This window comes from Bemisia tabaci, chromosome 2, assembly GCF_918797505.1.
Source record: "Bemisia tabaci chromosome 2, PGI_BMITA_v3".
NCBI lineage: Eukaryota > Metazoa > Arthropoda > Insecta > Hemiptera > Aleyrodidae > Bemisia > Bemisia tabaci.
Window position 1 is genome coordinate 63,467,043 of NC_092794.1, and position 23,775 is coordinate 63,490,817.

At 39.3% G+C, this 23,775-nt stretch overlaps 2 protein-coding genes across 2 annotated transcripts in view; both read left to right on the top strand.

Moving 5' to 3' along the window:
- The window catches only part of grnd (grindelwald), a 29,037-nt gene extending 20,144 nt beyond the window's left edge, over window positions 1-8,893 (top strand). Inside the window, exons 3-5 of the mRNA XM_019055213.2 lie at window positions 3,088-3,156; window positions 3,749-3,921; window positions 5,463-8,893. Coding sequence (XP_018910758.2) covers window positions 3,088-3,156; window positions 3,749-3,921; window positions 5,463-5,828 — 608 coding nt within the window. The 3' untranslated portion in view covers window positions 5,829-8,893. The remainder of the gene's footprint in view (window positions 1-3,087; window positions 3,157-3,748; window positions 3,922-5,462) is intronic.
- A 5,195-nt stretch (window positions 8,894-14,088) lies between these two features.
- Window positions 14,089-23,775, top strand: part of LOC109039570 (eukaryotic translation initiation factor 4 gamma 3) — a 138,280-nt gene continuing 128,593 nt past the window's right edge. The window contains exon 1 of the mRNA XM_072296033.1: window positions 14,089-14,647. Within this exon, the coding sequence (XP_072152134.1) occupies window positions 14,581-14,647 (67 nt within the window). The 5' untranslated portion in view covers window positions 14,089-14,580. The remainder of the gene's footprint in view (window positions 14,648-23,775) is intronic.

Here is a 23,775-nt window from a genome sequence, read left to right on the forward strand (position 1 = left end):
TTATATACTTATTCTGTGAAATTTTCAGTTCCCCAGGTGCATCTTACAGCAAATTTTACGAGAAAACCAAAGAAACCATTTTTAAACTCGTACGTTTTTTATTTTAACAGAGATATAATCATTTAAAGTTTTCATACCAAGCATGTCCGACCGCTCCCTGACTCGTTCGTTTTTGCGCCACGCCGCACAGTGGATGGAGTCAACTAGAGAGGTCGGACAAAATTTGGAAACTTTAAACCCTTATAACTCCGTTTGTACAAAACTTTAAGATTCTCAAAGTGATACCATTTGTTTTCTCGTAAAATTTCTCTCTACAAGCACCCCTTAAAATTTAAAGTGAGACGAAACAAACATCAAAATTTGCAATTTAAGATAAAAATTTCATGTTCGACCTCTCTCGATCCCATGTGCGCCGATACGTCATCCTTATTCTGCTTGGAATATAAAAAAACAAAACAAAAAAAAAAAAACAAACAAAAAAAAACTAGCGATATTGTACCGAATTCAATTTTGTGCGTAGAATTGTATTGTTTCTGAAGCAGAATGACAACTTCGTGGAGCTGTTATGATCGAAGGCGTCTCCGCTACCTGATTAAAAAACCAAGTAAAAAGCACGTGCGAGTATGACTGATAATTCCGTCCCGCTTCCTATGCGTCAAATGACAGGTTGTCTCACCCCAGCATTATCAGCGCTGTTTCCAGTTCGATATCTTGAACACATTAAAAGGGGAGAGGGGCTCTCAAGATACATAGAACTCAACTTGATAGGATTAAATTTAAAAAATAGCACAGAATAGAGATACTTTATAAAGAGGTTGTGATTTTATGCAATCCGAAGGAAGTTTTCATTTTTGACGCCGCAATCCGTAAACAAGGCTATTGTACCCAGTGTCACAATATAGCAACTTTTCTCTACTCTACTTCACTTAAACCTCCTCCTTTGAAGTGCGTTCCTTACATGGGAATCTAAATTTTCACAGTAGTGCCAGTGCAGTATCGTTCTTCGCTGTTGTAGCTAAAAGTACCATTCTTTGATGATATTTACTTGAGTTAACGCTGCTAAAACACTGCCTACAAGACTGTAGGGATACTTCACGCATTGCGCCAAACACAATGCGGTTGGCGCGGTGGCGGAAATTAAGATCATTAGACCACATTCATGTTTAATCTTATTCATAAGTTTTTCGTTCTTCTCTTATAAATGAAAGGCATCGTCCACACACAGATAGATCTACGGAACTTAGTTTTCGAGCAAAGTTCTGTGAACTTTTGCTAGTGTTCACAGGGCTTTCGCAAAAAATGTACCAAACGCGAGTAAACGCGTCTTATGTACCCTTCCTCCTCCGGCACGTTCACCTGGTGGTTTCTATGGATGTTTCAAAACGAATGAGATGGGGCGGCAAAATACAGGCGGCCCATGGGCGGCAAGAAGGTAAATCCGGCCCTGAGAAGAAGGTGAAAGAAAAAAGGGGGAAAAGGAGGAGGAGATTAGGGTGAAAAGGGAGGAAATAAAGAGGATAGGAAGAAGAGCGGACAGAGGAAAAGGAAACGGAATAAAAATTGGAAACTCAAAATATTAAATATATTAAAGAAATGTTTCGGCTTCCACTACACGGTTGGCGCCAGGAGAATTTGCACGCAATTTTTTTATTGCTTCATCTGAAAGTGCCTAATGAGCTGAGTTCGCAATATTTTTCATAATTTTTTTCTGACATGGGAAATTGGAGAAAAATTGATTTAAAAGGAGAAAATGCGCCGCCTTGTGACGTCATCTGGCGGCATTTCCCATTTAAACACATGTATTTTAGCAGAATCGGTTATTTTGTCATATCTCCTCTAATAATCGCTCAATTTATGAATCAAGGGTATCTTCGTGTTCAGTTCACTCAGAGGATTCCACTTAAACAGGAAATTCATCAAATTTCAGACCCTTGCAAATTCTCCATTGGAGAGGTCGGACAAGATTTGGAAACCGTATAAGCTCATAACTCCGTTCATGCGGCAATTTGAGATTTTAAAAGTGGTTTTATTGGCTTTCTCGTAAAATATCCTTATAGAAACACTCCTTAAAATTTAAAATGTGTCGAAATATACTTTAAAATTTGCAGTTTTAGTCAAAAATTTCATGTCCGACCTCTCTAATTGACACGATCCACCGTGCGCCGCATGCGAGTGCGTATTTTCTGCGCCCCTCACGACGAGCCTGGACCAGTGGCGTGGCGTGAATTGCGATGTATCGATTGTTATGCCATTTAAACCCATGGAAAATGATCGATAGACAGAGTGTTCGCAGCGAACACCTTAATAATCGATTCTTCACCATAGGTTTAAATGGCATTACAATCGATACATCGCAATTCACGCCACGCCACTGGCCTGGACCGCGTTGCTTCGAGATGACAATAAAATAATTTCTCTCCGCGAAGAACGTGGATCAGCCATCAGTGTCGAGATGGACTCAAATTAGTTTCGGACGCGCAGAAGAAGGCGAATTTCTGAGAAGTGGACGGTTCGCGCCGGAGAGGGGGAGCCAATGAGAATGCCATAAGATCATAGGAAAGGGAAGACCTTGACGCTGTTATGTCGCGTCGTGAGTCATTCGCCGCCGATCTCTAGTGATGCGGTCCGAAATATATTTTTCGGCAAACAAACATCAGGTCTGCCGTGGTAAAGAAGAACGCCGTATGAGCCTTGATACGATGTCGAATTTCCTTCGATAAATACAGGATTTACTGGGAAATTTGTTAATATTTTTTCCTCATAATTTTCAGACAGTTTTGCACGTATTCAATCCAAAATGTATGAAAATTTCAAGGAAAAATATGCTTAGATTGAGTCAAAAATATATGTTTTGTCAAGGGAAATTTGGCAACTCGAATGTTCACACGGCGTTTTTCCTTAGCAAGGCAGCATAATAGACTGATTCAGTGGTTGTATCAATCGTTTTAATAGCTGTTCGAGTCTTAATGTAAAAAGATGTAAATCCTCGTTGTATGTATATTCTTGCCAGGGTGATGTCTAAGTTCTTAGAATAAAAAGGTCTTCCTAATAATTTTATTTGATTTCCTGCTTTTTTTTCTGTTCCAGATTACATTCATGATTACGTTGAGCACTATGTCCACTCCGCAGCCAGTATAAATGATCAAAATATTGAAGGTTAGTGGAATAAAAATTGACTGAATGTCAAGAGGGATATTATCTAAAAAAATCAGCAGACTTTGATCATTTTGTAATTTTTGAAGGTTGGAGGGTTTCTCATTTCAAAATAAAAGAGTCTGTTTGGTGTGCTACTAGGAAAGTAGAAGTTACCGCACCTCGGTAAATCTCCATAAGTTCACAAGAATGTAAACATCTTGCAAGCTACTCAAAAAGAAGAGTCGCTCATAAAACTACGAGCTAAAGAGGCCGTAGCGCCTTCATTTTTTTCCTATGCAACGCGCACAACCACAGAGCCTGTATAGTTGTATCAAGGTATTTTACTCGTACTTTTATCGCTATCTCAACCAGATCAATCAAGGTATCAACAGGAGGTATTTTCTCCAGACTTTTTGAAAGCATAATCCTTTTATTTCATTCTAATATGCGAATTACATACTTGCTGTACTAAAACAGAACCATAAGATAACAAAAGCGCGATTGAAATCGACGAAAAAAAATAAATATTGTAAAATTGAAGCCTTTTCCACCACTAATTGACTTTTATAAACTTCGGAATTTTCTATTCACGTCAATGTTTTCTTTGTTACAGAATTGCTCAGAAATCTTTATTTGTTGGTAGCGTGTACGTTAATTATTTCCGCCATAGTATTGGGCACCGTTGTGGGAGCGTTAACACTTTACTACATTCGGTACCGAAAACGAACACATCAACACTTGGAATTTGAAGAGAAAGCTTATCAAAAGAAACTTGCCACAGCTCAGGTAACATTTAAACCACACTAGCATTTCTTCCATAGCCAATCACATCATCATCACATCTTTGTCTAATTTCCCTTAATAGTTTTTTAACAGAGAAAGAAGGAGGACGTCATGAGGAATTTTAGCGTCTCTACTGGGGAAAAATGACTCTTTTGCTAGGCGCTAGAATGGCATCACTTAGATTTTGGGTAGAACCGAGACCTAACTTCGCAAAACCAGACTCTTATCCGAGCAGAGCTGGACTGGTAAATCATTACCTACTGAAAGTCTAGATGATGCCTTTTTACCTAGGTACTTTCAAGACCTATCTCTGTGTGGACGATGCCTTTCATTTATAAGAAAAGAACGAAAAAATTATGAATAAGAATAAACATGAATGTGGTCTAATGATCTTAATTTCCGCCACCGCGCCAACCGCACTGTGTTTGGCGCAATGCGTGAAGTATCCCTACAGTCTTGTAGGCGCTATGTGTTTCACGCCAACCGCTGCTGACCAAGTGACCGCACTACGTTTTACGCAATGCGTGAAGTATTCATGAAGTCTTGTAGGCGCTAATGTGTGTTTCATCTGACCGGTGCGCCGATAGGGCTTCTCCTTTCCATCTCAAGTTCTCGCCATCATTGCTCTCTGCGCCGTGCCGCTCCAGGCCAAATTGCGTGTTTGGTTTCTCTCTCAACTTGACTAATGAAAGGCGCTGTCTCTTGAATCACCGAAAGACGAACAAATTAGAAATTACTATACTTTAACTCTCAGGACATGAGAGGTTTTTTCGCCAATCCTCATTTGTGATTTTTTTTCTGAATCGGATTTTTATCTTGATACCTGCATTTGAAAAAATTACAACATTTGTCGCCCCTAAATTTATCGTCATGGGCCGCGGCCCATGTGGCCACCCCCTTGATCCGGCCCTGCGTAACATAGCCCCCCTACATAGCCCGTTAGTACAGCTTCCACGGCCAGAGTTTTTTTCAGTATATGCTTACTTTCTATGCCCCACACGACAGGCTCACTAAAGGGCCGATTGTAAGACCTCTTGTCAGCGGGGCGATTATTGAAACTTATAGACAAAGCGATAGACAAAGATGACATAGGGGGTATAAAGGAATTCTATTGGTTGAAATGGGTGGTTCTCATTGACTAAGGGGGAAAATGATAGACTAACTGTCGGGTTTCTCGTGGGTTGCCGTTACTTAGTCGATTACCTACCTCCTTTGTCCATTGCAACAACCCGTTTCCACCAATAGGATCCCTCCAAATCCCTTTTGTCGTCTTTGTCTATCGCTTTATCTATCGGTTTCAATAATCGGTCCGCAGGTGCTTGTCAAACTGGTGGTTTGAGCTGACTAGAGGTATTGGTGTGTATGACTCCCGGTCAGCCTTTGTTCTCTCTCGCAAACCAGTAGTTAGGCTGATTAGCAGATTGACTGCTGGTCAGAGTCTGACCACTGGTTTGGTGACCAGAGGTTGACAAGAGATCTTACAAACGGCCCTTAAGACAACTCGCAAGAATATGTGATAATCGGTGATTTTTTTCCGATTACAGTATGTTTCAACGATCAATAACAACCGGAATCCACCTGAGCCGGCAGCGACGACGACAACGACGACGTCACACAGCATAGCGCACAATCAAGTGGCCCCGATTTCGACGATCACGCCGATCCGGGGTGACCACCCTCTCCGACTGGACATGCCGGTCAACTCGCGGAGCTACCAGTCCAGCTTGAGCGTGCCCACCAACAAAACGGGGACCCCGCCCAGCGCCAACACCACCACCACCTCCATCACCACGAAATATCCCTCCGAGGACAGGACGCTCGAGTACGTCTACGACAACCTGGCCCTCACCCCCTCCCCCGTCCTCAACAAAGAAACCTCCACTAGCCACAAAATTGAATCCCGGCTTTAACTACAATTTTTAAAAATGTTATGAATTTTTTTCGTATTCGATTTTCGTCTGACCGTCCTCTGGGAGAGGGGCCTCAGCCTAAGGGGCAAGCCCTGAGTTGGATTGAGGAATCTGATTTTGACGTTAAACTATGTCGGTCTCTCTCTCTTTCTCTCCCTTAGTGCCCTTGAAGAACCACCTAAAAAAATTAAGATGAAACAATATCCTAGTTGTTGGAAAATGTGCGACGACGCTTATACGTTTGTATTAGCTGCTACTACTTTAAATTTTACCTCCTGGAGATGTTAAACAGCTAGCTGAAGAGACATTTGAGACCAAAGTTTGTGCAATCGAAATCGAAGTTCCCTTCCTTTTCTTTAAAAAAAATGGATGACCTGCCGTTAAATGTGTCGACCCATCCTCCTGAAGCTCACGAAGAGAGAGAGAGAGAGAGCGCGACAAAGTTTCGAGAGAACTGAAAAAATTGATGTTTTACGCTCATATTCTCACATGGGCGTTAGTCGCTAGATTCGGTAGTCAATCCACGTATGTGCCTACATTTAATACTCAACCAGACTCATCATGCTGTTTTTGAAATATTTTATTGCAACCTAAGGTTTCTTTTAGTTCTTATTTAGTATTTATGGGTAGATTTCCTCACTCGTTGAAAAAGGAAAGCGTACGTAAGGATCAAGCTTGATTTGATTTCATGACACTTATTGTAGTTTTACTCATGCCTGTCTAAATTTGAGCGCAATAGATTAACTGCATTTATGTAGTATGCTTTCCTTTTTTAGAAGTAAATAAACGAGGAATAATGATGAACGATTGGTGATTATAGTTCAGTATTATATTTTTACTTTGATTTGTTCTTCTCTGAAACCAATATATGGGCTCAAAGCTGAGTAAGTCTTTCAGTGTACATTATTACTTATGAAAATGCACATTTGTAAATTAGAAGTTCAAAAATAGTTCGGAAAGTAAGTAGTTTTCTTTATGAAACATTTAGGTAGGTAGAGTCAGTATGTATAATTACAAAAACCATTCGGTTGATTCAATCGAAAATATTCCATACATCACATTCCATTGGTTCATAATTATAGGCGTCCAAGTTTTAAACAGTTGTAGAACTTTGACTAAAGGTGGATCCAAAGGGGGAAGGGCATAAGGGGCGCACTGTACTCCCCCTTTCCGTTCGCCCGAAAAAACCCGGGAACACCCTCAAAGGGTAAATTCTACTTCCGCTAAACATCCCCCCCCCCCCCTGCGGGTGGGGCCAAGGAAAAATCCGCCCCCTCATTCAACATGTCCGGATCCGCCGATGACTTTAACTTGACAACACTGTTGAATTTTATTGTGAATTTTCAAGTTATTTAAGTCTTAACTAATTACTAATAAGTATTTGTTTTGTTATTTATTATTTTTTAGTTTGAAGTTGATGAGTTAAAGAAAAAATCTTCATAGGTACTTATTTCCTAGTTTAGAGCTGAAATAAATGAATTCAATGCCCATTTCTTTTTTCATATTTCATATTTTCAAGTGCCTGGTTTAAAATAAATTGACTTTTCACAAATAAGCAGCACTCAAGTGCCTGTTCCTATAATATCCTTACGATTTTAGTTATTTTACTAATTTGTTAATTGGTGCCTTTTTCAATGTAAAGTCGGAAAAAACAAAAGGAAAAAAATTGTTAATAATGACGATGCATGAATTCCAGGCCTCACTCTCAGTCATGTGACACATATATCCGTTCTTTATTAGAAGTCGCCACTGCGTCTGGCTCTTGACTATTTTCGTATTCAAATAGTATTATTTGGGCACTGAGCAATACATTTTGGTTTAAGTTTAGGATTATAATATTAGTACATGCAACAGCTGTGATCACCTATCCCTGTAAGGTGGGTAAAAGGAATTATCTTTTTTTTTCTTATTTATTTATTTTTTTATTTTTCTTTTAGGTTTTTGATCATCTTAGTTTTTACTTGTAATTATAGACTAATTTTCCAGGTGAAGATTTTTTAGCTTCAATGAGAAACCGTCGTTTGCCTAGAAAAAAATTTATGCCTAATAAGCTTGACCCTTCTTAACCACCTTTTTCATTTTCACACACACGCACACACCAATCTCATGGTAACGCAACACGTGGTAAACGTGCCATGTTAATACAACTGATGTAGCCATATTCACGAAGAGTATTGTAATATTAGGCAAGCAAAAAATGAATCAGGTAATGATTCTGGAGGGTCATTTATAGCATTAAAAATCGACAGATTTTTCCAGCTGATATATGAAACTTTTTGCAGGAACTGCTTGTTTTACTTGAGTTTGTGTCTCGATCAAAGATCTTAAGTGGTTTTCAGTCGAAGAAGGAATGGTAACTCATTGTCATCACGATCAGAAAATTCTATACCTTTAGAAATTCTAGTTTTTAATTAAGTAACGTGTAAAACTTGAACTTTGAAATGTAATGAGGAACTGACAATATGCATGAGAACACTGTTTATTGAAATTTTTCATTTGAATGTAAGGAATTTTTAAAAAATGAATATTTATTTCCTCATGGTTTTTCTATTATTTTCAAGCTTTTCAGTCTCCCTGCTATTTTGCCACTCTTGAAACAAAAGACTGTAATTTTAAGACCGAGTAATTGAAGGACGATCGTTACGTCAACTCTCAGCCTCCTTTTTTTTTGGGTTCGCAAATTCATTTAAATTTTTCTCACCTCCTCTCCCTCAATTTCATTTTAAAATAAAATAGGAGCTCTTTTGCAATAAATGGAAGCTGAATTTCGATCGTCTTTTGTCAGTTCCCTGTATTTATTTCCATTTTTTTATATATTCAATTGTTGAGTGTAAATATTTTGTAAATAATTCGTTATTGAATCAAATTGTTAGAACATTGAACGTCTAATGATATAAAACCCTTGGTCAGTATAATCCGTCCATTAAATTTACTGCAACAAGAGTATTATATTTTTTGATAAGTGTAAGTATCACTGAGATTCATTGTTAATTTTAAATGTTTCATTTAATGTATTTTCTTCAACTGCTGTACTATTTTAATACATTTTTTTAATATTACTTCAATCTAACGTTTTTTCATTATAGTAATTTGTAAACTACCCTAATAAATAACAAAGTTTTTAAAATGATTGCTGTTCTACTCGAACTTTCTGGGCCTATGCAATCCTGCGGACTCCAGGTTCACCATAACAGTCAGGTGTATTAGAGCCCATCGAATCATACAATGCTTCATCTAGCTACAAGAGATTAATTAAAGCTTCTAAACAAGTTTTTAGTGTGAATAGCTCTATATTTCATCTTAATGATCAGAGGCAGGCTCAAAACACTAATTGCAGAAATGCGTATCTCGTGATCAAGTGTCAATTCTTAATGCTGAAAATGCAAGTGCCGGATTTCTGCCGTATTTTCCAACAGTCCGAAAAATTATTCAAAATGCTGTTGGAGTCCAAAAAAACATCTTATTCTTGCTATCCTTAAAAATTATTTCCCTTCTAATGACAACAGGGAGTAATGTAGACAGTTCAATTGCTCTCCTGAAAAATCGTGTTTTCCGAGATACACACTTCTGAAGTTTCACCATCGATATGTTCTCCTATTCTGCCGTGCTAAGGAAAAACGCCGTATGAACCCTCAGGCAATTTTCTGGTAAACTTATGAATATTTGTTTCCAATTTTCCAGATAATTTTGCTCGCAATTCCACCGAAAAGTCTTGAAAATTGCAAGGAAAAATATTCGTAACTTTCTTCGAAAATGAACATTTTATCGAGGGAAATTTGGCAACTCTCGAATGTTTATACGGCGTTCTTCCTTAGCACGGCATTATTATGCAGGTCATTCGTTTTTTTACACACTCGTATATATTATTATAAAATAAACTTACATTAAAATGTCAGTAGTGTACCATCATACTGATAAAAACCATTTTTATGATCGCCTTTCAAGGCCAACATCAGGTTTAACATTTCTCTGACTCTCGTTGCGGTGCTGATTTTATACTGATCATTTAACTTTGCTGTTTAGCGAGTATCCACGGTACCCGGGTAAATGGATTCAACCAGTATGCACTCTTTCCTGACGACTATGCTCATGGATTGAGTGGCCACAATCAATGCCCCTGGTAAAAATTGGCGATAGGAGCTGCGTTTCAAAATACCATACGAGTTCTTATAGCCGACTAAAGAAGGCTATCAATAATCATATAGCTGGCTGTAGAAAGCGGAGCAAATCATATAGCCGGGCTATACGAAGCTATAAAAAAGTATACAGTCGGGCTATAGTTCCTATCGCCGGGCTTTACACTTTATCGCCATTGGCTATAAAAGGCTTTAAGAAATTGTGTAGAAATTCGTGTGCTTTGGAAATCATTAAGTTTGATACGGAACTACCTTAATATTTACAAAACACACATTATATTTTCCTTTAAAACATATTTTTTTTCATCAATTAAAATGAGAATAGTCCATACAGAGTGTGCAAACGTTTCAAAATCATGAGTTGAAAAACGCTGACTCCGCGAGATTTAATATTAGAGCCTAACACAAAGCGGAGCGGCGACGCACTAGCGCCTACAAACCTAACAGGGATACTTCACGCATTGCGCAATGCGTGAAGTATCCCTGTTAGGTTTGTAGGCGCCAATGCGCGTTTCGCACTCTCTGCCCGCCCGCCGCGCCGCAGCGTGCCACGGCGTCTGAAGCAACTATTTCACACCAGAGGTATTGCACAGTATCATAAGAAATTGAAGGCGCTCCAACATATTAAGAATGACAGGCATCCTTCAAAAGTACGGAGCTTTCCTCGCAAAATAAATCAAGATACTACGGCACAAAAAGAGAGCGGTAGTCCAAAAACTAACTAAGTCCTGGTATCCGTATTTAGTAACGTTTAGTATAAACTTTATCGTCTGGCTGTTGCTTAATCGCCATCGGCTATAAAAGGCTATTAGAAATTGTACAGCCGGCTACAGAAGCTATTGGAAATATTACAGCCGGCTTTAGGTCTATGGTATTTTGGAACACAGATTCTACTGCCAATTTTTACCAGGGGCAGCCTAGAAAGTAGAAACACAATGAAAAGTAGAAAATTAAATCAATCTTACTAATGACTAGACAGCCGCAAAGATTGCTCAATTTCTTTACCGAGCTTCTGAAATCCCGCCAAAGTATTTTAGTTTTGACAAACTGGTACAGATATTGATGGTACAACTAAAAAAATATGGGTGCCCGAATGTGGTAATTATTTCCACTCATGTACGTAACCGCCCCCTTTAAAAATATTAAACTAATTCATTTTCTTGCATGGCATATTTAGACAAACATGTTAAATAAATAGTTAAGTACAGGGATATCATGCAAAATTTTTCGAAATAAAAATAGGTCGGTTTTCTTGCATTATAAAGACACTCTTGTAATGATTTACCTTACTTATTTGGATAAAATGTAGGTAGGTACTTTTATGAAAAAAAAAAAAAAAAAACATCCGATGTTACCGAGCAGAAAAAAATGATAAGACTTAGTTAACACGATAACTTGATTTCCCTAATACTTTTTACGCCAAACGGATAAGGAACTAGATATTTTCCGAACTCATACTGTAATTAATGATTATTCAGCTATCACCTGTAATTAGGAAAAACATATTCAGAGAATTCACTCGAGATAAAATTCGAATAAACCGGAACGGGGTCAATAATTTTAATGAGTGTATCCGGGTTTATCTCACACTCAAAATATTTAAAAATATATTTTTTAAGTCATCTGGATTACGCAGAAGCAAGGAAAGTTGCCATCGAGAGAGTTGATTTGAGGTGGTTTCATATGTACCCGTACTCTCCGAGAGATCAAAAATTGCAATGTACCATTGCAAATCATAGAGGAAAAAAAAGGAGGTGTTTGCATATTGAGGTTTGTTTACCCTGTGACGTAGGTTGGTACAACCTGGCCAGCGAAATCCGGAATTCGAAATATGAAAAACGGACCATAATGTCCGATTTTTTTACTTAAATCAACTCATGATATAATTTCAATCACTTTTTATAGAATGACTTTTTTCCATAAATTACACCATTTCCAAGAAAATCGATGATAAACTTCGCTGTACCGACCTACGTCATCAAAATAATTCCAAGATGCCCGAAATGCAAACACCTCCTTTTTTTTCTCTATGATTCCAAATAGCCGGCTACACAAATTAATGCGGTAATTGCCGCTTTGACCCAGCGATCTGAAAACTACATATATTAGGCAGTGTGTAGCATCGAAAACTAAATTTTTTATATCAAGGTTGGTTTTTCCGCTGTAGTTAACTATTCGAGTTTTTATTTGAAGGGCAATTCTGCCTGAATTACAGCCCCTCTCTTTTTTGAATTAAACAAATTAACATCAGGGCAAAATTGTGTGCTCCTTTCGTGCTACGAGTGCTTTGTACCGCAATCAGGCAAACAGCACCCATCATTGAATGGACTGTGGCAATGCTAGTCTCCCCCTCCTATTTAATTTCATCAAAAAAATACGGGGAGGGGGAATGTGTACTAATTTTTTACTATTTTATGCCGCAGAGGAAAAATTAATATTTGAAAAGAAGGGAGGAAAATTGGCATCTCAAAATTTGGAGGGAGTTTATTTGGAATTTGGAGATTCGATATGAGGCGACTCGCATTAAAAACCCCTTATACAGAAATTCTGCAACATATAGTATGCAAGGGCGCCACAGGCCGTGAATCTAATTTGCTTATATTTTATTGCAGTGTGCGGCTACGGATATACGGAGAGCTATGGCGTATTGCACGCTTGCATACTAAGTTGCAGATATCGTGTTTGAAGGCGTTTTTAATATGGGTCATTTCGTCTCATGTTGAATGTCGGCTCGCAACCACGGTGCGGGGGTTTGAGGTGGCTGACTTTATTTGCTTGGGATTGCAGGAAACAGTATACAGCTAGTTTTACTTCCATACAGAAAAATTTCTGGTTGGGAGTTCATTTTTCACGAATATCAATGCTAAAAAGGCGTGTGCCTTTATTTTATTCCCATTTACCTTGTTGGTAAATCTTGCCGATGGTTACATTGGCCAGCAAGAGTTAAATTTGTAATAATTTAGGATCATAATCGGGGTGTAATCATATACGGATTTAACCAGTGTCAGAGTTTCATCAGAATAATCGGACGTTGCCTAATATTCTCCAATTTTTTTTTAAACAAGAAGCCCAAGCAATATTAAGAACTGAAATTTTGTAAGTTTATTCTGCATAATCTAGGGTAAATTCATGGGACATTTAACGACGCCAAGTCAGTCGCCCGGTTTGCTTTGTGATAAACTGATTGATCTGTCATTTAAACCAATGGAAAAAAATCAATAAATAGGGTATTTGCAACGGACACCTTAATAATCAACCTTTCAAGGTTCAACTGGGGAAATATCGATATTCCACCATTCACGCCACGCCACTGCGTCAAGTAGTTTATTGCTGTATTAATAAAGTTAAAAATGAGAGAAAATTGGGCACCGAAAATGCATTTGGGCCGATTTCGGTTAAGACCGTCTACTTTTAGAGCTAATTCCAAAAATGTCAATGCGGCGGGTTTGTCCTTGCCGGGAGAATCAAAATTTCCCCCAAAAGTCGGGTCATTTCAAGAAATATTAAGTCATTCGGAAAATTGGAGCATGATGAATACAAAGTAGAATCGTTGTCAGTCTCATAAACCCAAATGACGCTACCTAATTGTCATCCATGATACGCCTAAGAATTTTTCTTGCTATTTCTGATAAGAAAGGTTTTCCGGTATGATACCGTGTACTTTTAAAACTCTAAAAATAAATTCTTAAAAGTTCAGTTAAATTCAAAATGTTATTATCGTCCCTTGAAATAAGACGTGGGTAGAAAAGATTCAGCTATCAATGTTAGCGCCGGAAACTTGAAATGATGAATAGTGTTGTTTCTTCTTGCCATAGTACTTTTCCTTTTCTGCAATACATGTTTCGACACTTTGATTTATTTTTTTCGATACAAAAATCACAAAGACTAAATGTACATGAAGGTTTGTGGTAACAGGAGAGAAAATTTATCAAGAAAGTATAAAACATCAATGGGGCGGACTAACGCTACAAGCTGTCATTTTTGAATTCTCGCGCCGTTTTTCAAAATTCCAAACGAGGAACACTAGCGCGGCACTCGTCGAACTAGAGAAAAAGTGGACTGAAACGAACCAATTGTGAAACTAGCTACCCAATCACGCAATAACTTCCCTCTCTTTTCTGGCCGCCCGATTCACGTCGGTGGAATTATGTGTACGTATGAAAATGGCGATAAATTTCGTTCATGTGATTGAATAACTCACATTTTTCGGGACTCGGAAATTGAATATTTACGGTAAAATTAAGTTTGATTAATCAAATTTAAGTTCGTGTTGAACTTCCGCGAGTGTTTGCTCATCGCGAGTGAAATTAATCGGGTGTCGTTAGCAACTTCTCTCTGATTACCGCCCGATATCCGACACGAGTTTCAGTCCGAAATTGACCGAAGGCTTCCTCCTTGAGCAAATCATAAGGTGGTGCGAAATTTTCCGATTTATCTCTGTTCATCCGCGAGTGCGAGGACTCTCAGTGTCTATAATGAATTTTATCAGAAACTTTACATAGTCAAGATTGAGTGCAAACCATCAGTTTATCATTTTTAGGCTTAAGTTTTTTTTTTATTTAAGATGCAAGAAGTCCATCTATGAGGACTCCTAATTCATTTTTGTACACGTTGCCATGCATAACCCTAGACAACCCACTAATCACAAAACAACAAATCAGCAGTACCGGTATCCACCCACACGTAAGTAATTTTTAATTTCTATATCTTGTTGTAATGTTTACATCCCATACCAAGGTTATGGAAGGCATTTAGTTGGTCAATCAGAACTGGCCTCTTGACATGGCAAGCAATGCTGGTCATAGCCTAAAACAGCCATCAAACCACTCCTTTTCTCATTTTCAACTACCCAGACCTTTTCCGTCAATCGTATGCTCGCTACATGAAGGATCGGACCCCTGTCCTTGCCGGGGTAAAAATGGTTCGCCAGTTGCGGAGCTCAGACTTAAAAATAACCTATATCCTGTTTCATAGCACTGGACTATTTTGCTTACAAGTATGTCCATCACCTTTTCATCTGTTGATTTGACCATTGCATTGTACTGTTCTTACATTATCTAGTCCAACAATCACTGCGCGCCTGCCAAATTTTCCATTCTATTCAGTTTACCCAAGTCAGAGAATATAACCTTATTTTATCAGCTGGTCGCACCCCTCTTTAGAATGGTGTCCCCGCTTCGTTCACTTGCCATTCCTTTACGAGTATTGCACTCAATCCTTTCTTGACATTTGTCATGTATTGTGCACACTACATTTTATATGTGCCAGATTTGCACTAACCGCAAGAGAATTTGTCCTATGTCCCTCAAGGACATGTGCTAGCCTATCCTTCATGAGAGCCCAGCGTTTTGGTTCAGTTATTCCTCTAAATGCGTGATATATTCATTTTTTGCATTTATCTGATCCATCACTTGGGCTGATGCCTCCTCCTAGTCAGCAGATGACTACTTCTCTTCATGGTCTTGTTTGACTCGGTCAGACAGTGTTGCTTTTTGTAATCAGCCCCTCTTGACTTCTAGTAATTTAGTAAATGAGCAGCTAGTATTACGGATGTAAATTGAACTGTAGAAAGTCAGTAAAATCAACATTGAAACCATTTAAGTCACCGTTTTCTTTTCTCCTAAGGCTCTGCTTGTCCTGTCTGCCATAAGACTTAAAATGTCTGGTGGGGGCAGAGAAGTTGTTAGGTTGTAGTTTGTTCAGTTGGTGAACTCATTGCATTTTAGCTGCAAGTTGTGTCATTTTATCAGTTCTAATCAACTTACCTACTCGAGAGTTTGCCCTACTTAGATTTGAGACAGATTTTGAAAATTGGCTTCTTCTAAAACAGAATGGATGAATTACGTAAGATTTTACTCCAGTTCTCAGATTTGATGAGGTTGTCCTCGATTTGACTTTCTAGTCTGTGAAATTTTCTGTGGCTTTAACCACTATTCCCGTTGTGACGAGCTCTACTACATACAAAGTTTGAACGTGTTAACCAAGTAGAACTGAATTGATCAGGTTGCAGATGTCAGGTTTGTCACTGATTCAATGCGTTAAATCCGAAACACTGCTTGGCTCTGTACCACAACACGGTTTCCATTAATTTTAAGCGAGAGTCAAAAAGTGGAGATTGTATAGATTCAATCATGTTCTCAGCTCAGGTACAAACATAAGAGTTTTTAACTCTTTATTTTCAGGCAATTGAGATCCCTGTTTAAATCGAAAGTCTCGGAATGCCTTAGTTGCATGTTTTGATAGGTTGTAGTTGTGGCATAGCCCCTTTTACATGAAAAGGTCAAGAAGGTCAGTATTTTTGTTAGTTCAGCACAGAGATCTCTGGTGAATTGTAGACAAAAGGTTTATGAGCATTTTTCGTTGCGAAGCACTTTTTAGTAGAATCATTGTTTCCCAATCCTATAACTTTCTTGCGGAAATCAACTCCAGGTTTTGATTTTGGGTTAAAGATGGTTGACGAAGTGAAGTTTTAAGACGGACAGTCCAAAGATTTTAAAAGATTTAGAATTCTAAAACTGATCAATCCTAGGAAAGTCTTGGCCAAGATATATTTATGGGTTTTCTTTTCGTAGATGGTCAGTAAGATTTACCTGCAATAACGGAGTATTCTCAAAGGAGAAGTACTTATTCTAGAGATCAAATCTTAGGTGTATCCCAATGTTATCGATACTTAAGAGCAGCTTTCGTTTCATTTTCTTCCCCGCCTATTAAATCGAACATTGAGAATTGGAAGTCGAACCACTCAGGGTTACAGTCAAATTGTATATTCAGTAAGAAAGGCTTGCACTGTTGAAATTTATAGACTTTCAAATAGTGTTGGATCATTACCTTCGAGACAATGGTTGGTTGTTGCAACCTCTTTCTCAGGTGAGGGATTGCAGAATCATTAGAATTCAGTGTATTTAATAATCATTAAACAATTTAGAGGTTTTAAGTTATCAATTTTGTAGACCTCCATGACAACAGGCACTCAGTGACCCACTGGCATGAGAGTGGTTAGAACGTTTTTATGAAAAGGTGGGACGAAGGGACCCTTCAAAGCCTTATTGGATGGTCCTCAATGGCCCCTCAATCCTATTTAACAGCTTCTTAGAGCAACAACGTGTCTGGAGAAGTCTAACACCCTCCACCACCCAGTGGCGTAGTGTGAATTGCGATGTATCGATTGATATGTAATTTAAACCTATGGTAAGAATCGATTATTAAAGTGTTTGCTGCGAACACCCTGTTTATGGATCCTTTTTCATAGGTTTAAATGGCAGATCATTCAATATATCGCAAAGCATGCCACCACCACCACCACCACCATGTCTATGCCCATGTTCATTTTAACGGGGATTTTCACATTATACCTCTTTTAAAACTAAATTTTACTCATCTCTTTAGGCAGCAACCAATAACAGGAAAGACACCTAGTATATCTAGTATACCAGTATACCTAATTGATTAACTTAATTACAAGTTATTCCTTGGAAAAATTAGGGCGTAGCGTATGCAGCAAATCTGTGATGTTTAAAACTGTTCAAAATTCGTGATCAGCAATTTATTTTTGATGAAAACAGACTGTCAAAAATTTGGGGGGAGGGGGGTGACAATAGTATGCTTAGTTCAAGAGAAAATTCAATCTCTTAAATTTTCTAGTTTGCCTCGTTACTTCAATGATGTGTCTATGATTGAGTATTTGCTACTCTTGAAGGTGGCTGATGAAATCCTAACGCTGAGACAGCATGTGCAAAGTTTCCTGGATCAAATGAAAATTTTACCGCAGGATATGAAACCTGTTATACTCTTATATCAGTGTGTCCATGATGTTTTTTGTTTTAATAAGAGTATTTGCTATCTCAACAATTGCTGGTGAAGCGAAGTATCTGAGTCGCACTGTTTTTGAAGAATTTAATGTAAGGTAAACCCTCCCTCCCTCCAAACTGCAAGTAACCATGTGAATTTGTGTATTCAAGTGTGTCAATGATGTTTTATTTCTATAGAGTATTTGCTATCTTGAGATTGGCTGATGAAACTGACTTTCTGAGCCATGCTTGATTTGTCGCATTTAAATGGTCACTTCAAAAGTTATCCTTCCAATCATTCTGTGTGGATTTATTAAACTCCTTGAGTTGACGAGAAAGTTTTATAGTCCCCCTTCATTGAAAAGAAGGCCTTCTTGGGAAATTTTTCATCGAGTAACTGTGCGCTGGGCTTTAGCTTAGCTTCTTCCATCTTCTTCCGAATACTGACCTTAGATCAGTTACCCTTTATTTTTGTGTTTTTATTCCCCCCTCCCCCCCCCCCCCCCCTCAAGTTTCATGTTGTAATCGAGAACCTAACAGCATTACGTCTTTGAATGTTCTAGACATTTTCCCCAGCTTTTACAGTTATACTAAAAAAAAATTCAAGTCAGAATTCGCTAACTTCTCTGTTGCTAGACAAACTAGGAAAGTAAATGGGGCTACGTCCGTTGTATAGTTAGGCTGAGGTTTAATCCGTCGATTTGCTCTGTACATTCGTAGTAAAAATGTGTCCATCGGGCTACTAGTATTCTCAAACTTTCGGATATGCACCAATTTCATACTCATTTTCGTCACATATAACAGCAGCGTCCACGCAAGGTTTTTTTTTTTTTTTTTGAGCACCCTAAGAGACAAAAAACCAGGCATGTCTCCGACCGGTATTTCGCTACATATCGCAGCCAGGTATTCCTGCTATTTTTAGCCAGCTGTTTTTCTAGTGTATCCGTATCGTTGGGGCAAAGTGGAGTGCACGACCTTCCAAGGTTTTATTGGGTGTGGCCTTGTCTTACGAGCAATCCTGTTCTTCAATTCTTCGCTCCGTCTGAGAGTGAACGTACTGATTCCCTATTCATTTCTACGAGTGCCGTGAGGTGTCCGCAAATAAGGGCTACCCGCGAAATCTCGAGGGGACAGGGTCAAAGAGGACAACCCCCCTCTCTCCCAACCTATGGAGAAATTACTAAGTATAAAATAGAGAAGGGGGGGGGGGTAGAATGAATGATATTGCTGAAAAGGTTGATTTTAGGCATAGAGATAAAAAAGGAGGTGTTTGCATTTCGGGCATCTTGGATTTTTTTGATGACGGAGGTCGGTACAGCGACTTTTATCATCAATTTTCTCGGAAATGGTGTAATTTATGGAAAAAAGTCATTCCATAAAAAGTGCTTGAAATTATGTCATGAGTTGATTTAAGCAAAAAAAATTGGACATTATGGTTCGTTTTTCATACTTCGAATTCCGGATTTCGCTGGCCAGGCCAGGTTGTACCGACCTACGTCACAGGGTGAACAAACCTCAAGATGCAAACACCTCCTTTTTTTCTCTATGGATTTTAGGAATTCCAAGACTCAAACGTCGTGTGATTCAAAGAGAATTCTCAGGGGTTTCAATTTTCACCGTTTTCGGAGAAAATCTCTCGGCTATACCTACCCACTATAGCATAAGCAACTGAATGTCTTGCGCTCTTGCTTTAAAAATTGCGGAACTCGGAAATATTAAAAAACGTTCATGTTGTGCTATGAAAGGGCCGAGATGGATATTTTCCACAATTTTCTCTACGCGGCTCCTATTTTGGATAGAACAAAATGCTTCAAAAACTGGCTCTGTTCACGAGAAATTTTCGACCGATAATGAGATCAGATTTTTCCCCTGTGTTGAGCGTCGAATCACCTCAAGAGCTGAAGATGGAGGAGCCAATCAAAAACGATCGCCATATGGCGATACTCTCTCTATCAAGTTACTCTGTTCAGCCCCCCCCCCCCCCCCCCATCTTTTACGCTAATCCTATAGGCCCTTCTGAGCATCACGTTTGTAGGAGGAGGTTTCTTACTCAATATTGCGGTTCAAAATGTGCGATTTTCCAGCTGTGTCAGTGAAATTCGCTAACTAAGTAATTCGGGCACTTAACCAGAAGCGTGAATAACCTTTTATCGGCTTCTGCGTTTTAAGCACATTGTTTATTTGCTTGCTTTTGAAGTCCAACCGGACAGCGCGTCTTATCGCTCGCATCGTCGCACAGTGGATTGAGTCACTCAGAGAGGTCGGACGTAAAACTGCAAATTTTGATGTTTATTTCGTCTCATTTTACATTTTTAGGAGTTCTCCTAGAGGAGTAACACAGGAGGAAACCACTGGAACCTCTCTCAGAACTTCAAAATTGTGTATAAACGGAGTTACAAGCTTTTAGAGTTTCAAAATTTCGTCCGATCTCTTCTATTGACGCCATCCACTGTGCGTCGCACCCTAGTCGTCTCTCGAGAACGGTATGTAATTCAGAGCTTGTAGCGGGAGAGTTAGGCTAGTCATAAATTCCATCAAGTGATACGTCACAAGTAGGGATCAAAGTTTCTCGGAAAACTCAAGTACTTAATGGGAATGGGAACGGGAGTTCTCTTTTCTGCCAAAGTTTCCCGGGAAAGTAGATCTTTGTCGGGAATTCCCTCTTGGATACGTTTTTTATTCTGATTGGTATATTTCAGGAAGCAGCTTTATCGTTATTATTATTGTTTGGAACCAACTGAATTATTAGCGCAATCACCCCTGTTATTGTGACGTAACACAGTAGATCGAGTCTATTTGAGAGGTCGCACATGACAATTTTGACTGAAACTGGAAACTTAGATTTCTAATTCGTCACATTTTAAATTTTAAGGTGTGATTCTTGAAGACAATTTTACGAGGAAACTAATGGAACCACGCTTAGAACCTCAAAGTTTTGTATAAACGGAGTTACAAGCGTTTAAAGTTTCTAAATTTTGTCCGACCTCTCGTATTGACTCGATCCACTGTGCGTCAGTACGAACTAAGCGTCTTGTTTCGATGGTTGACCAGGGTTTGGCGGCTCTTTGTAAAAACTAGGAAAAATCAAGGGCTTTTGAACGTGGTCAGCGATTTTCAACTTTGTTCTCTTTTATTTCTAAATGAAAACCCCTTGTGTCCCCGATAGGACCAACTCGGAAGTAATCCGGTCTTACAATTAATCAGATCAGATCGGTGACAGATGACGTCATCCATTATGTTCCCCTAAAGACGTGCTCTCTTTTGGTTTTTGAAAGACCAATTCCATGATTTTTATCATTTCCTCAAGCGTTCAACACGATTTTTTGCCTCGTGAAATAGGTTTCCTATCGAATTTCATCACCTCTCCTAGGCGCAGTTGAAGAGGCTGCTCGTGAGAATGACCCGAAGCTTCGTACTGCGACGTTTATAAAAGCTTTAATACAGCTCTAACCGCAGAGAGAGAAAGAAGAGGTCACTCCATTCGTGCACTTCCGGTCTTTCTAATGAATCCGCAAAGGCGTCACGTGATCCGATTCCGATCGTGGCATCGTTTTGGCCGTTCTTGTCAAGTATTCCGTAACGTAATTTTTCCGCGTCCCCCCCCCCCCCCCCATCTGATGTTTATCTCGTTTGGGGTCGAAGTGTGGCCAACAATGAGGCGTATAGTGCAGAAAAGGCATTTCGTGGTTGCGGTGTTTCAGTATCTCCAGTGCTAATTTATCCTTTAGAGAGGAAGGTGAATTTCCTGAAATTTTACGTAAGTTTTCAGCATTGTAAAATCGAAAAGAATCCTCATTGTCAGTAAAAGTCGCAACGAATTACATACATTTGCTTCAATTACAAGGGATGAAACGTTAGCGGCGATTTTGAGGCACCGCAACCAAGAAACGCCCTTTCTGCACACATCGCTTCAAATATGAAGCAACTTTCTAACCTTAGGTCGTTGCCGTTTAAAAGCAAGAGGCGCCTTTTAGTTCTGATGAACTGAAATCGCGAGCTAGCTATTAAATATTTATCTTTTTCATACTCCATTTGCGATTTATATTGATGAAAAAGTAGCGGCGCCTCTCAATTTTGATAGGCAACACTCAACAGCTGCATCGATGACTCATTTTGATGTTGGGAATTGGGCTCTAGGTTAGAATTGCCAACCCAATTGCCCATCTCTACGATCATCAGTCATCATAAGGGAAAGCTGAACGGTGACTTCCGGCAGCAACTTTTTCACCGCAGGGAAGGGAGTAATGCGGGGTCTTTAAATTATTGTCTCTGTTTCCGAAACCATTCTTTTATGCAGAGACAAGAGACCCTCCACTGGCCTCTTTGCAACAGGTGGAAGCTTTTAATGTCGGGGATTCAACATTTTCTTATGGACAGTCGTAAGGGGGCAATATTCACATCCCTTCTTCCGGCTGTTGACCTACGTACCAGGTGGATGATGAGCTTCAGGTGAAGTCATGAACCAAACAAGTTTTCAAATTTTTGTGTGTTATTAAAGCGAAACTCCCAACACGTTGTTAACCATCGACCAAGTAGACAGGTCAACAGTTGAATGTTGAAGTCCCGAAAGTAAAAGCTTCCACCATTGTCAAGGTACCAGTGGAATGTCTCGTGTCTTCGCTTTTATATTATGCCAGAGTGAGCCACTGCGTGACTAGACCAGAGATAACAGCGACAATAAACTAATGATATCTCGCATTAAAGCTAATTTTCACCTCTATTGGAACTTTTCTATGAGCAATGCTGTTGGCGCCGGCCGCATCGGAAAACATATATCTCTCTCTAGCAGATTGCACGACCAACAATAGATAAACGGTGTAACCTTGACAGATACCTATTGTAAGATGTGCTTATCGGTCGCCAACTCAAGGAAAGTTCACAATGAAAACGTGCGTTCCGCGAACTTGCTCCATAAACCTTGGCAAACGAAGAGACAGGGTTACCGCAGGTAAAACTTAAAAGATCCTCGCCGGTGCTGCCGTGCTAAGGGAAAACACCGTATGAGCCTTCAGGCGTTGCCAATTTCGTCTGGCAAATCACTATTTTTCAGGACAATTTTTGAATATTTTTCTGCCAATTTCTCAGATGATTTTGTTCGCAATTTGAGCTGAGGTGTCTGAAAATTTCAAGGAAGAACATTCATAATTTTTCTCAAAAATAATCATTTTACCAAAGGAAATTTGGCAACTCTCGAATGTTCTTACGGTGTTCTTCCTCAGCACGGCAGAGTTAAAGGTGCGACTCGTAAGCACCGGGTGTGCGCACATACGCTGTTGCTGTTAATCGGCTTGTGACGAAACCTTACGATTTCTCAGTCACACAGAATTGTATTTTAACGTCAATAATTATTCAATATCTTTCGCTGTCATTAGGGAGCGTTCATTAAGTACCCAACGCTCTAGGGAAATGGGTAGAGGGTTCTGAGCCTCTTGCGTTACATACGAGCGCGTTACAGGGGAGGAGGGAGTTTTCGGGGCTGCGCTAAGCAAGTATCGCTCGAATTAGTGAAGCGCCGATTTTTAGAAAAGCTAAGATGAAAAGTCCACGCAAGGTGGCAAGTTGGTGCGTAATGTAGGGAACTGTAAAGACGGATTTCGTCACCTTCCGGCCAGAAAGTCACAAGCCAGGGTGCCTTCAATACCGGAATTTCCGGAAAGTCCGTAAACAGTACTGATTTTTTTAAGGGCGGTCCGGAAGCACTGAGAAAGTGCAGAAATTCCGCAAAAAGGTCCGGAATTTTTCCCGGATTCTGTTACATTTGTCGCAATGTGAGCTAGAAATTCAAATTTTTGAAATTGGTCAAATTTCGTCAATTGGAGGTTCTGAAAAAGTACTGAATTTTTCCGCTGTGGAGCTTGCTACTTAATTTCTTGGGAATGTACTGAAAAAGTACTGTAAAAGCACTGATTTTTGTCCAGCCTGTTTTTATGGGTGGCGGTAGCCACCTCCGGACAAATTAGTAGACACCCTGCAACCCACGTTTCAAAATTTCTGCTGCCATTTTATTTTTTACAGAGAAATTGT